Below are 15,958 nucleotides of genomic sequence, written 5' to 3'. Positions count from 1 at the left end.
GGGGTTAGGGCTGTAGGCTGAGAAACCGGCGGACAATCCTAGCCGAGTCAAGTAACACCGCCTTCTGCATCCTGGCTGCGAGCGAACCGTCCCGGATCCCCAGTTGCCTCAGATGGTGAGCGAGGCTAACCGGGATCAAACCATTGGCAGATACTACGATAGGGATTATTTCAGCAGACCCCACACCCCACATGTCGACAATCTCGTGCGCCAGATCCAGATATTTACGTTTTTTCTCAGTCTCGGCTTTCACGAGGTTCTCGTTATGCGGGACGGTGATGTCCACTAGAAATACCCTCGACCGTGCCCTGTCCATCACCACGATATCAGGCTTGTTCGCCAGTATCGTCCTGTCTGTGGCGATAGGCAGGTCCCAGTAGAGCCGGACTCCGTCACGTTCGAGTACTGGCACCGGTGAGTATTGGTAATACGGCATCCTCTGTTCCAGGAGACCGTACATACGAGCAAGCTCTTGGTGGAGAATCTTGGCCACTTGGTTGTGTCTGTGCAAGTACTCAGTATTAGCAAGCGCGGAACAACCCGAAAGCACATGCCTGAGTGACTCACCGGGATGACGACAGGCTCGACAGAAGTCGGGAGTGCCATCCTTCAGGACGTGCTTTCGGTTGTTGTTCGTCTTGACCACCTGATCTTGTATTGCACAGACAAAACCTTCGGTTTCCCCAAAGAGGTCGCCGAATCGCAGCCACTGCACGGAGGCCTTACTGTCCACGTGTGGTGCGTGAAGCGCCTTGTAGAACCGTCCATGCAGTTCCTTCTCCATCCATACGGTCTCCCGGTCAGAGGTGCTCAGTACGACCGGTTTCTGCCAGTTCTCTTTGGCCAAGGCTAGGGGGGTTAGTCCTTTGTCACACATTGAAACGTCGCCATGCAAAGCGCTGTCCCGTCTCGTCTCAAAGTAGGCCCTGAGGCTGCACACCTCGCGGTTATGCATGGTCTTTAGCGCTTAACATGCCTCGACCACCACACTTCCGCGGGATGTACAGTCTCATGACCGACGACTTAGGGTGGTGCATGCGATGGTGCGTCGTAGTTGTGCGGACTCTTCTGTCCAGGGCGTCAAGTTCGGTCTGAGTCCATCTGAGTATGCCAAAGGTGTACAAGAGAGTGGGCATGACCCAAGCGTTATAGGCTCGGACCTTGTTGGCTCCAGACAAGTAGCTCCGAAGAACTTTTGTCAGTCGTCCAAAAAAGATTTCACAAACTGCCTGTTTCATGTCCACTTCCTTCACCCCTATGCATTGTGACATACCCAGATACCGGTAAGATTCAGCTTCGGAAAGGGTCTTGAAAGATGTTAATTCGAGACTAAGCTGCGACGATTGAGTCACCTGACCCCTGTCCACATGCACGACCGCACACTTATCCACTCCAAGCTGCATCCTGATGGAACTGCTGAACTCCGTAGTGATTTTCAGCAGTTCCTGCAGGCGTGCAGCGTTAGGTGCCAGCAATTTGAGGTCGTCCATGTAGAGAAGGTGGGAGACTTTAGTACCTCCTCTCCGAAACTGAAAGCCTGTCCCCGAACGCTCCAGCAGGGTGCTTAGAGGGTTCAAGGGCAAGCAGAACCATAGTGGACTCAGGCAATCACCCTGGAAAATACCCCTCCGTATCCTGATTGGGTCATCCGCACCCGTCAGTCGCTCGCCCTGGAGACATAGGATCGTGCTCCATTGCCCCATACATACTCCGAGGAAGTCTCGAACTGCCTGGTCAACCTTGTACAGCTCGAGGACCCTCAGGAGCCATGAATGAGGTACCGAGTCGAAAGCCTTTTTGTAGTCGATCCAGGCGGCCGAAAAGTTCCGACGGTTGCGTCTGACAAGCTGGCCCGCCACAGAGTCGATGAGAAGGAGCTCCTTTGTACCGCGACCGCCTCCACGACATCCGTTCTGAGCTGCAGACAAGATATTAAACTCACCAATATGTCGTGAGATCTTACAGCTCAGAACGGACGTCAGTGTCTTGTAGATGGAGGTCAGACACGTTATGGGGCGGTAGTTGGTGGGATCTGCGGTGTTGGTGGACTTAGGAGCTAAGTGAGTGATCCCGGTAGTGAAAAGGTTCGGGAGTGTCTTCCGATCTATTGCCTCTTGGTATTGTCGAGCCAAGGTCGCATGGCAGACCGAGAGCCCTTTCAGCCAGTAGTGATGCAGACCGTCGGCCCCCGGACTTTTCCAGTTCGGAGCCCGCCGGACCGCACCACTGACGTCCTCCGTAGAGATGGCGATTGGGTTCATCGGTTCGATTTTAGCACATGCGTCCTGAACCGCCGCAATCCAAGGGCCCTCCTCGTGCTCCACCTCCCCTGACCATATGTTGCGCCAGAAAGCGACGAGGTCAACCGTACTCGGTTTTAGGGAAGCAGAGTCCGATATCGGGTTCTCCAGCTTTCTATAGAACCTTTTCTGATCACTCACGAAGAGGCGATTTTGTCGAAAGCGCTCAACTCTCTCAGAGTACCTGCGAATGCGCTTTCCCCATGCCGCGATTCTCTGCTTCAGGCCGTCGATGCGCTCCGTTAGTTTATCGGCTATGTCAGGCTGATCGAGGCTGATGCCTAGCCCGTTGAAGGCCATTCTAACAGAGCGCACAATCCTTGGCCTTGTGTTGCCCGACCTGAAAGCTAGCAGCCTACCAATGAGGGCCCTGGCCAGGTTGATACGGCGTTCTATTCTCATCTTCCAGGCTGGTACGTCGCTATTCTTATGAGTAGCGCGTCCAGACTCCTGGGTCTTGGCTCCGACAAGGCGGTGCACCGCTAGAGCGGCGCCGAAGAGAATAGAACCCGTATCCTCCAAGCTGAGGCTGCCTTCCAAATAGGGCGGCGACAGTCTGTTGGCTGCCTCAATGGCATTCCGCGTCGCGGCATTGAGGGGGAGGCGAGAGAGTCGCGGTCTCATTTCCAGAGGAGCGCCTCGAGTCTCGGAAATCGCCTCTTGCAAGATCCCTCTCATCTGTTCTACTTTTTGGGCGACTGCTCCCTCAGTGATCACCTCCACAGGCGCTTCGCTACGAACGCCTTCTTGTTGCGTTGACACTTCGTTGCGCACCGTGGACACGGGTTCGACTTCAGGAGCAGCCTCACGTCGAAATCGTTCGAGCTCGGCGGCGTCAAATATGCCCTTTCGTTGGATGTACCGAGCTCGATCTGCCAGGTTCTGTTCCGTAACAGTTAGCGTAGGCTCAAGCAGTAGGAACTCGCGGTGCATTACTGCCCGGTAGCCAGTCCGCCCGGTTTCACGTCCTACAGCCCAATAGTACGCACGCATGACACTCTCGTTCATTTTCGGTGTCCATCTCATGCGACGTACTCCACCAGCGGCGGGCAACGAATGTTGAGTCCCTTGGGACTCTGTCGTCGCCAAGCCAACTGGTGGGGATGGCGGATAACCCGACCGGTCAGGTGGTGGTGCCGGTCGGCGGGGTTGGCTGGCGGCCCGCATGCTGCCACGTCCAGCGCCAGCTCCAGACGCGCCCTGGCGTCCCCCAGGCAGCGGCCCTATGCGCCTTTCCAAATCGTCCTCCATCATTTTAGTTTTTTGAGTGCTACTATACTCACTTGGAGAGGCACTCACGCTCTCCGAGGAGGCTGCGTAGGTGTTATGCAGCTTTTGTTGCCCTTAGTCGCCTTTTACGACAGCCTAGGCGTAGGAAGGGGTGGTCCTATTCTACTCTGCCGGGAACCACACGGCCATTATTATTATTATTATTATTATACTGAATGTCACTCCGCCCGCCCAATACATAATAGATACATATATTATAATAACTACTTATATAATTATATAGTAAATTTACTTATACTTACATATATAAATATAAGCGGGTGGAGGAATACGCCCCGGCGGGGAGATCAAACGGCCGGGGGTTAGGGCTGTAGGCTGAGAAACCGGCGGACAATCCTAGCCGAGTCAAGTAACACCGCCTTCTGCATCCTGGCTGCGAGCGAACCGTCCCGGATCCCCAGTTGCCTCAGATGGTGAGCGAGGCTAACCGGGATCAAACCATTGGCAGATATTACGATAGGGATTATTTCAGCAGACCCCACACCCCACGTGTCGACAATCTCGTGCGCCAGATCCAGATATTTACGTTTTTTCTCAGTCTCGGCTTTCACGAGGTTCTCGTCATGCGGGACGGTGACGTCCACTAAAAATACCCTCGACCGTGTGTTATTATTATTATTATTAATGATGAACAATATCTGAACCGACATAGTTGTGGGTATTTATGGTGATGGTGACTGTCTCCAGGTTCTCGCCGACGGAGCGGTTCCGCGGCAAGCTGTCGGTGGAGGTGCAGTTCCCGCTGGCGGGGCTGGACATGGCGCCCTTCGCCGCGCCCGCGCCCGCGCCGCCCGCCGCCACCTACAACCTGTACGCCGTCAGCAACCACTCGGGTGAGACACACAGACACACAGACACACAGCACTGCGGGGCTGGACATGGCGCCCTTCGCCGCGCCCGCGCCCGCGCCGCCCGCCGCCACCTACAACCTGTACGCCGTCAGCAACCACTCGGGTGAGACACACAGACACACAGACACACAGCACTGCGGGGCTGGACATGGCGCCCTTCGCCGCGCCCGCGCCCGCGCCGCCCGCCGCCACCTACAACCTGTACGCCGTCAGCAACCACTCGGGTGAGACACACAGACACACAGACACACAGCACTGCGGGGCTGGACATGGCGCCCTTCGCCGCGCCCGCGCCCGCGCCGCCCGCCGCCACCTACAACCTGTACGCCGTCAGCAACCACTCGGGTGAGACACACAGACACACAGACACACAGCACTGCGGGGCTGGACATGGCGCCCTTCGCCGCGCCCGCGCCCGCGCCGCCCGCCGCCACCTACAACCTGTACGCCGTCAGCAACCACTCGGGTGAGACACACAGACACACAGACACACAGCACTGCGGGGCTGGACATGGCGCCCTTCGCCGCGCCCGCGCCCGCGCCGCCCGCCGCCACCTACAACCTGTACGCCGTCAGCAACCACTCGGGTGAGACACACAGACACACAGACACACAGCACTGCGGGGCTGGACATGGCGCCCTTCGCCGCGCCCGCGCCCGCGCCGCCCGCCGCCACCTACAACCTGTACGCCGTCAGCAACCACTCGGGTGAGACACACAGACACACAGACACACAGCACTGGGAGAGGTCCAGCGACACGTGACACTCAAACACCCAGACCCCCGCCACCGCCATAAGCCAGTGCTATGACTGTTGTGCTAACACGTCGTCAAGACAGACATAGTTATCCGTACACTTTATATACCCCCTACTATTGTATTTTTCGTTTTAACTCTGATGAATATTCTACAGTTCAATGTATTTCGCAACTTTGCATTAGTCATACAGATCTGAGTGCCTAGTACGAGTTTTATTCATAGAAACACGAGGGAAACGCGTTTATACGTGAAGATTATTTTGCATGGGAATTTAAACACTGCAGCCTAGACGATAAAGAATAGTATACGATACAATCGATACAGAGCCATCTAGCGGCAAACGCGAGAACTAGATTGAAATGCCGAATTTCCCGTACAAAGTGAAGTTAAATTTTACGCCCGTTATTGCGAGACGGATTAAACAAAACTCGCACTAGGCACTCTGGTGGTCTGAGTGATTGTGTTCTATCTGTCTGTCTCGATACAGGAGAAAATTTTACCGGGGATCGTTAAGTCTGAGATTTTTTTTTCCTTTATCTGTATTAAACAAATAAAATTTACACCACATAATAACTGACAATGTTGACTATATTTTACATGTATTTTTTTTACAATGTACACACACAGTCATCTGTTCCTAAAGTAAGAAACTTAATGCTAGTGTTATACTCGTAGGTAACAGCCGACTATAGCTACATTTTTTTTTTTTCGATAAATATTCTTATAAATAATACTAGACTAGACGGCTTTCTGCTCCGAGGATTGAGGATTTGATTCCCGCTCCCCAGTCTGGGGGTAATATACATATTTATATATGTATTTAAAAAATATGTAGCTATACCACAGTTGGCTATTACCTATAACACAAGTATTAACTTGCTTACCTTAGTAACAGACGACCGTGTCGTCCATGTGTGTAGTATATATCTTGATTGTATTGATTGATTGATTCGGCATGTAATATCCCACTGCTGGGCATAAGTCTCTTTCCCCATGTAGGAGAAGGATGGGTGTTACAGATTATTATTATTAAACCTTTATTGCGGATATAGTTAACAATGTTTCTTACAATTCATGTTGATCGACAATATTACAAAAAGGGTACATGCTAACGTATATCTGCGTGTCTTTGGGACACAAAGGCCTCCTCTAACTCCTTTCACTTCTCTCGGGACAATGCAGCCCTCTGCCATAATGGGCCTGCAACCCTTCTGATCTCGTCTGACCGTGGCTGTTACAGATATTAATTTATCAATAAAACTCATTTCAGGCACGACGTACTCCGGCCACTACACGGCGTACTGCAAGCACCCCTACACCGGGGACTGGCATGAGTACAACGATTCGCGGTAAATACATAACCATTTATATATTTAGGATAACTTAGGGGGCGTCCATAAATTACGTGAGGTGTTTTTTTAATTTTCTCCCCCCCGATGAGATGTCGTGAGATTATATTCAACCCCCCCCCCCCATCCCCTAATCTCATGTGAGATTTTTTTAAATGTACGTTTCTTACGTAAACGCGTTGGATTGTTATTGTAAAAAGAAAAAAAAATTGCTTCGTGCTTTTATTTACGACCAGTTAAGACTTAGTAATCAGACACGATCAACAAATCAAACAATCAATAGATGTATAACGTCGAAGCCTGATAGCGATCGTTACTCATAGCAGGGAATATATCCGCCAACCCGCATTAGAGCAGCGTGGTGGATTAAGCTCTGATCCTTCTCCTACATGGGGAAAGAAGCCTATGCCCAGTAGTGGGATATTACAGGCTGAAGCGATAACGTCCAAGTATGAATGAAATTATTTTCGTTCGAACGAATTAGTGAATGATATTAATCGTAATACGATTACGCTTAAGATTAAATCTTAAGCAAGTACAATCTGGATTAAGTGGACCAAAAGAGTATAACTTTTTTTTGTTTCAATCAGAAAAAAAATTGCGTGATATTTGCCAAGGCCCCCCCTCTCCAACGTAAGATTAGATGAGATTTACCTCGACCCCCCCTCCCTTAAACATCTCACGTATTTTATGAACGCCCCCTCAGTTGTGTAACCGCACCCAGTATTTGTATTTAGACAAATTATTTCCGGTTCGGATGTCTGTCCTCGTGGGTCTCTCCACCGTGCCTCGGAGAGCACATTGAGCCGTCGGTCCCGGTTGTTATCACGTACACCTGATAGCGATCGTTACTCATAGTAATGTATTCGTCTAATACCCAGCAGTGGGATATTTTTTTTTATAATATCTATAACATATACAGACGGTCGTCTGTTTCTACGGTGATCGACTTAATCCTATATATCATCGCATCGTGATAGTGATGTTAAAATATTCCGTTGTACCTGTTCCAGCGTGTCCACGATCTCGGCCCGCGACGTGGTGTCCGCGGAGGCCTACGTGCTGTTCTACGAGCTGGCGCGCGCGTAGCACCCGCGGTGAGGCGGCGCCACCACCACCACCACACCCCCACCAACCCCCCCCCTGACCACACCCCCACCACCACCACACACTACACTACATTGTTGTATACGGTTGTATTGTACCCGGAGCAACACAACCTCATGCACTAGACCAATATCATGAACAACCTGGTTATGTTAAGGTAGCATTCGGATCAAGACGACCGCGACGCGAGACCGCGACTCGAGACCGCGACCGGCGACCGCGACCCACTGCTTTATATGAATTAATAGGAAGTGCTGACGGATGCAAGCAACCGAGTCGCGCGACGTGTGGGCGTGGCCTGCCGGCGACTTGCGTCGCGCGACTCGGTCGCTCACAAGGCAGTGCCGTGGCGCGACAGATGCAAAATGGCCGTGTTTTCTTCGCACGAAGACGAAATTTTAATAGAATTATTAAAGCAGCCCTCTTCTTCTCGCGACGTAAACAATGTATCGATTTTCATCCTTTTTTTCGGAATTAGAGCACATAATAAAAGAAGCATATCATCGTCTTCTTCTTCTTCGTCTTCTAATAACTGTCGAATAAATCTTTTTCTGTTCATAGTTAAAACGCGTCGTGATGGAATACAACCGTTTAGTTTAGTAACTGCAAGCATACTGAGTTTCGTATGGGTCGCACGACTCGTGTCGCGTAGATTCGTAGGTAGCTGTCGTCCTGCGACCTGCGACTGGTTGCCGGTCGCGGTCTCGAGTCGCGGTCTCGCGTCGCGGTCGTCTTGATCCGAATGCTACCATTAGGCCAAGCATGAGAACAATAGTCAAAATGCTTGATCAGCAGAATAGAAGGACTAACATTGTTTCACGCTTTGAATCGTATGTCATGAGAAAGTCTTTCTAGAGTTCTTTCTGCTGGTCAAGCAATTAGATCGGGGATTCACTCGAGCATGTAAGTGTGTTCGGTCGTGTCCATTTTATAATTTTAAATGATTATTATAATTAGTTTTAATGCTGTGTACACTGACCACAAATATGAGCTATGACAAAACAATGTCTTTTGTAAAGAAATTTTGTAGTAAAATAATATTTTCCTTGTGATTTTCTTGACTCATTTCCTCTGCTCCTCAATACATTCTTAACACTGTCTAACTAATAATAATATATTGTTATCAACACTACAGCCTATTGCAGTCTACTGCTGGACATAGGCCTCCACAAGTTCGCGCCAAAAATGGCGTGAACTCATGTGTGTTGCCCATAGTCACCACGCTGGGCAGGCGGGTTGGTGACCGCAGGGCTGGCTTTGTCGCACCGAAGACGCTGCTGCCCGTCTTCGGCCTGTCTATTTCAAAGCCACCAGTTGGATGGTTATCCCGCCATCGGTCGGCTTCTTAAGTTCCAAGATGGTTGTGGAACCTTGTTATCCCTTAGTCGCCTCTTACGACACCCACGGGGGTGGCTATATTCTTTGATGCCGTAACCACACAGCATATTGTTATATTTTAACAGAAAAGAACGCGGTACGACCGCGTCCGCCGAGCGACGCGCCAGTCGCCGGCACGTGAAGTGAATATTTACATAATAAGGTCGAGTAATAAACGTAACTAAGGGAATAATGTTTAAATATATAGGCCTTATTAATGCCGAAGATAGGCTGATTTAATGCACACGATAGGCTATTTTAGTGCTATGTATAGACCTTATTAGTGCACTCGATAGGCTATATTGTAGCACATGTGTGGAACATGATATTCGGTATTGAAATTGTTCTGTACGTGATTCATTTTTAATTGTAAAAGTAACGACAGGCCTTGTTAAGTTTATTTGAAATTGTGATCCTGTTTGCGTGATAACGCCGTAAATTATTGTATTTTATTTTTCGTATCTTTCTTTACAAGTACATTTGCAGTAGCCATTTTTTGTAATTTTAAAACGCCTATTATAAATCAAAATCATAAACCTATAATAGACCAGGGTCGATAATTTTGAGACTAAAAATTTTTAACTCCCACAGAAAAAATTTGACTCACGAAATTTCGTGTAAATTAACCTTTTTATATCCTAAATACTTATTAATATCTTATTCCCCTATTTTGATTCAATATCAAAGAAGTATAATTTTCAATCGATAATCCTCACATCAAAATATCATCTGCTTTATCAAATTAATCGGATCGCCTTTTCTTCTTCGGAATCTCTTTTCGATGGTATTTAAAAATATGTACAATACTATGGAAAAATTGTCGCGAAAAAACACGAATTCTAAAATTTGTTCAATCAACCACTTGTTAAATTTTGATCTAATTATTAAAATGTTACGCTTTAATTATTTGAAAAATGAAAGTCTTCATAAAACAGTGTTAAATATACATATATTCTTTTCTATTTTTAGTTTTAAGCCATGATACACACAGATTCAGAATGTAGATTATGTACAGATCGGGATCGGGAAGAAACTCCGCAGTTACTTTTAATCTTGCAATTTTTAGAATCTTGAACTAAATTGTAATTTAAACATTATTCCCATAGTATGAGAAATATGAACAAATATATAAATTTTATTTATTAATGTTAATTCAAAATTACAAAATGGCCATAGATAGAAAAAAAGTAATGACTTTTACAATATTAAAAAAAAAATTGACATCTGTCAAAATACAAATTCCCGCCAAATGTTTCTTGTAACAGATAAAAAAACTGAATTACTTTTAATACGATCTCTATAAATATTACTATTGTAAAAGTCATTATAAAGAAATAATATTTATTGATAGTTACACAAGTGTGATCTGAAAAATGCATTTTTCATTCAAAAAAACAAAAAATATATACAAATATGGTATTAAAGTTATTCCCTCCATAGTTATTAAGTTGTATCGAGAGTCTGTTTCACCGGTTATTGATATAGGTTATCCAGAATATAACTTACTAATAAACTTTAACTGCAGGAATTAAGTTAGACCATTTACCTGTTTCTACTCAAGTAATAAATTATAACTTTCATATTTACAATTGCAAATACAAATGTACCATAAATACAGTGGAATTCGATGGTCGAAAAATATCTATATATCATTATTATTACATAGTATAAAACAAAGTCGCGTCCCGCTCTATGTATGCTTAGATCTTTAAAACTACGCAACGGATTTTGATGCGGCTTTTTTTAATAAATAGAGCGATTCAAGAGAAAGGTTTATATGTATAATACATGCATAATACGGTAGAGAAACATAATTTTAGAGGTTTCTACTTGCACCCGTGCGAAGCAGGGGCGGGTCGTTAGTATATCAAACAATTATATCGCTGTCCCCGGGCAATAAAGCGGTAATATCAAAAATCAAATTTTACAGGAGAAATAAAAGAAGCTAATTTGTTTATAGTGCAGTGTACAGTGATCCAAAACAGACGTTCAATATGTCAAATGAAAGCTATTTTTTTTACCAATTTAAGCTTTTAAAAATAATTTTTTAAAAACAAATCGTATAATTTTTTAATGAAATAATTAAAAAAATGTATAATACAATTCATAGATGATACTATTTTAATTGCAAGATCATTAACAATTACTGTAAAGATGTTCACCGGTTTTTTGTGTTATTTTTCTTAGAGTACTGCAATAATACATAGCTTAGTCGTAAGAGAATTATCCATGCAATTAAACGGTTATTGTCATTTATTCTAACGAAATATTAGTAAAAAAAACTGAAAAAAATAAGAGTGATTGATTGATACTCAGAGAAGCCAAAAATTAAATAACATTAAAAACGGTGTAACCGGCGTATACCGCTTTATTGCCCGGGGCCAGCGATATGTCGGATACCATCTGACAAATACCGTTACCCACAACCGGTGGAGTAGACTTAAACGCGGTTCCTATATGCGAATAACTATTCGTTTTGAATATAGGGAACGTTCTTAACCAACTTTGTTGAAATAGATAATAAATACTTATTATTGAGTAGATCGAAATTATTAGTTTAGTAATGTGTAGTCAACTATCAAATAAATAAACATTACAATACATTTAGAATATCGTTCAAGAAAATGATAATATTCTGACTTAACCAAAGTGTAAAGATGGTTTTGTTCTTTATCACGTAAGCTGTTTTAATTATTACTGCTTATAATTATTTGTATTATAGTTGGTTTAATAAATCTTTAATTTTTGTCATATATATTTTTGTATATAGACATAATAATTATTAATTAAAATTATGAAAGCATAAGTTATTTGATTTTTTTACAAATTTATATTTTTTTTTTGTTTTTTTTTTTGTTGTTTTCTTCATATTCTAGTCGAATACTTTTAAAAATGAAAAATGCAATTTTCGAACCAAACACCGCGTGATTGTTGAAGTTCTTAAAATATATACGTAAAAAGTATTTGAATTATTTATTTATTAGATAATTTTGTTGATATTATTTATCTTTTTCTGTTTATTATGTATATAATAATAATATTATATTGTCAATTAAATTAACTCGGACTGACTAAATGCGTTAGTCGAGCGACGCGATCAAGCGGAGCGATAATTGTACAATTATTGCTAATCACATCAAAATCAAAATATGATTCAACCAGGCTTCAAAAGTAATTTCGTAACGCCATTTTATAAATTATAATCATACGAGCAGATTGAAAAATTGTTCTCTCAAATAAAACTAAACTATAACGAACGAAAGAAGAATTATCGAATTCGGTTCAGTCGATCGTAAGTTGCTTGCGTGCATACATATCGGAGGTTAATGGTTATTTATGTTGAGTATACGATCGTTTCGATTGATCGCCTGTGTTCAAAACTGTCATTTGGATTCTTAGAATGTTTCATATTTTAAACATTCACAACAAAATGAAATAACTTGAATATTCAAGTTTTCTTTCATTTTTTTGTTATCACTGAAAATATTGAATCCAGAATAACGAAGTCATTGAAAAATTGTGTAAACACAAAGAAACTTTAGGATTTTGGAATGTTGTGACTCTAAAGTAAGATCGCATAGTAATATTTAAAAAAAAAATAGCTTGGTGAAATATAATTGACTTGATATATTTTTGAAGTCATTATGTTATAAAATGACTGACAGTCCCATAGTTATGTGAAATAGCAACTCGATAATATTATAAAAAATTAAATAAAAATCATTATTACGAAATAGATACATAATATTTTTGCACCACTAGCAAATTACTAGTATATAAGACATAAAACCCGACTACGTATGAAAAATTTATTTATAATGAATAATATTCTGTACATGCTTAACACTGCGAATTGTAGTCCAGATAAATCAAAATATTTTTTGATTGCTTCAAGTTTTGACATCCCACTGCTGGGCCTCATTCTCCATGTAAAAGGGTCGAAGCCTAACCCATCACGCTGCTTTACTTACGGTTGCCAGATTCAAGCATGCAATTTCCGGTACAATTCGATGATTACGAATTCGGTCCGTTGTATCGCGGAATATTGATAATATATTTTGTAAATCGCTAGAAAACTAGTAGTATTCGAAATTCGGGACAGTCAACTATAATTCCTGGACACGGGATAAGACACGTAATTCCGGGACAGTCCCGGATTTCCCGGCCATCTGGCAACCCTATCTCCACTGCGGGCTAAAATATATGTCTTACATAAACGCAAACAAAACCGCAAGACCAAGCTAGTTTAATTTTCTCGTCTCGTTCAAAGAGAGTGTTATAAAATGATATACAATGTTATAAACTATATGTCAGCTACAAATATTAACATAAATGTGTAGATTTATGCATGTACAGCTGATATTTATATCGTTAATATATTTATGTATTTTTTCTCTTTTGTTGTTATGTAAAATGGTACATTTATCATGTTCGATCTGATATCACGTTCGTTCTGATAGAGTTCTGGACACTTCGGTAATGTTGAAATCGCTTGCTGGTACACTTTAGTGTACAGCGTATCGTACAGGTGAACATCTGTACTTTAAAGTGTAAAATGGTAAATATATCATTCTACACCAAAATAACTGGGTTAGCGACCGTAAAAGTTTGAAAAGCTATGTTACTTTGCGTCTTAAGTGCTTTCATCGGTTGCTGATAAAGCTATCTGACGTATAACTGTATCTAACAGATAACAGTTTAAAATTTTTTTTCGCCATCAAACAAAAAACTTTAATCTATCAAATATTCCCACCTTTTAATCCAACAATTATTTATTAGTTCCTCCTTCTTATGAGGCCTTTCATATAGGCTTTATAACATATAGGCTGTATAATGTATAGGCTTTATAAAGTTTAGGCTATATAATATATTTACGAGATAAACTTTACCAGCAACTTGTGAAACAGTCCTTCAGTATGTTTTTAGATATTAATACTCATAATCATTATGTACCGTAGTCGGGTTGTTCGGAACTCGACTCGCTACCCGATAGTGCCCTAAATGTATGTGAAATTATATAAAATAGTTATAAAAAAATGCCTTTTCGGCGGAAAACGTCCGGTAACGTCAAAACGACGGTTAACTTTACGATAGTTGATGAAGAGTAAATTTTACGTTGTTTTGACGATGTAAGTAACGCCGCGGGACAGAGCGTGTTAGAAATGACAATTTGGAATATAGAGGTCGTTAGAACGGGAAAATTTCATGTTAATTTATTTATTATTTCTTTAAAAAACAATACGTACTAAGTTTGTACGTAGCTAAGATTTAAAGTCATACCGAAAAGAGATTCCAATGATTAATATTATAAAATTACTTTTGTCACATAATAACAAATAATAATAATCGAAACAATTAATTATAATTTGTTTCAATTATTAATGGTTAATAGATTTTTTTTTTAATAATATCATTTGTCAAACATTCTTATATTTTGAAGTTAAAAATATCTCAAACTCTATTAAAAGTCAAAGTATAATCGTTATTAGGTACATATTTATGAATAACTAAAATTTTATTTCGCCTGCGTGGATAACACGATTTTTGCTTATTTTTCCCTGTTAAAATATAGCCTATGCCAGTCAGTAATCCGTTGCAAAGACATAAATCGAATCTTAGATTTTTGTAGTTTTAATAATATATATAACATGTTATGTTATGAAAATTATATATATATGTATATAGCTGAAAAAATGTAATAAAAATGTCATTTCCCTGTATTAGTAGTTTGTCATTTCTAATCTCTGTCCCGGGTCATAGTTAAAGTTAGGTAAGTGCTTGAGGCGTGATCGTTTTTTGTTTTTTATTATTATTATTATTATTACTCTGTATTATTTTTAATTCTATTCACTGTTGAGCATTAACGCGGGTTTCCGTATGTATTGTTAATTAATATTACTAATGTACATGTGTTGTATGTTTTACGATTTTTACCGATATATAATATATATATATATATATATATATATATATATATATATATATATATATATATATATATATATATATAGGTATATATATACATTTTAAAGCGCTTTTGTATATTAAATTGCTCGAAGAGGCGTTATATACTTAGATAAACTTATATTGTTACATAAAGTATATAATAGTACAGTATATTATATAGAAATCGGTGAGAATCGTAAAAAATAGCTTTAATTATAGTCAAGTAACGGGAACCTCTTTCTGTCGTACACAAGGAATCTTACTTAGCCAAAGATATTGCTAAATTGTTGATCGCTGTATTATTAATATTAATAAAAAATTAATTTATTATTTTAATATAATTGTATTTTTAATAAACGGATCGGTTCGCGGGCTCGCCCACTGGCTGCGTGTGAAGTACGTGACAGGTTTATATGATAGATATATATATTTAAATGAGTAAATTATTATTAAAAATATTGGTGTTTTATTTATTTATTTTACCTCTGCAAGATGGACACATCAACTTCTCCAAAGACATTCGTATAATAAATAAAAATATACCCAACTATAACCATAGAATTTATAAACTACAAACAAACAGTCAAATTCGAGGTCACCAGTTTGGGAGGTGTGAAGAAAAGGGAGGATCCTCCGACCAGACGGAAGTTGTCTGGCGGGCTACTGCGCCCGACGGTTTTTATCGGGATCTTGTATATATACTTAATCACTTTGAAAACTGATAGCGCGATGTAGCATACGTCAGTTTTCTCTAATTACGTAGTTTGTAGTCGTTCGTATTTCGCGCGATAGATGTCGCTACAGATAGGTCAAAAACTTCCTTATTCAAGGCTTTCATCATTTTTATCGTAAGTATGGCTGAAATGTATGGTTTTTTTTTGTAGGTGGATTGCTTTATTTATATTTACGAAAAGCTGAGCAATCCCAAACACTCTTAATAATAATTGTTGGCAGGCAAACGAAGAAAAACCGACTTCAA

At 41.7% G+C, this 15,958-nt stretch overlaps 1 protein-coding gene across 1 annotated transcript in view; it reads left to right on the top strand.

Moving 5' to 3' along the window:
* LOC123668291 (ubiquitin carboxyl-terminal hydrolase 4-like) overlaps window positions 1–10,158 on the top strand; it is a 44,154-nt gene extending 33,996 nt beyond the window's left edge. Inside the window, exons 11-14 of the mRNA XM_045602056.1 lie at window positions 4,278–4,423; window positions 6,471–6,549; window positions 7,563–7,646; window positions 9,120–10,158. Coding sequence (XP_045458012.1) covers window positions 4,278–4,423; window positions 6,471–6,549; window positions 7,563–7,638 — 301 coding nt within the window. The 3' untranslated portion in view covers window positions 7,639–7,646; window positions 9,120–10,158. The remainder of the gene's footprint in view (window positions 1–4,277; window positions 4,424–6,470; window positions 6,550–7,562; window positions 7,647–9,119) is intronic.
* Window positions 10,159–15,958: the final 5,800 nt, after the last annotated feature.

This window comes from Melitaea cinxia, chromosome 30 (assembly GCF_905220565.1).
Source record: "Melitaea cinxia chromosome 30, ilMelCinx1.1, whole genome shotgun sequence".
In the NCBI taxonomy this organism is placed as follows: domain Eukaryota; kingdom Metazoa; phylum Arthropoda; class Insecta; order Lepidoptera; family Nymphalidae; genus Melitaea; species Melitaea cinxia.
Note: the sequence above shows the minus strand (reverse complement) of the source record. Positions and strands in the feature narration are given on the sequence as shown.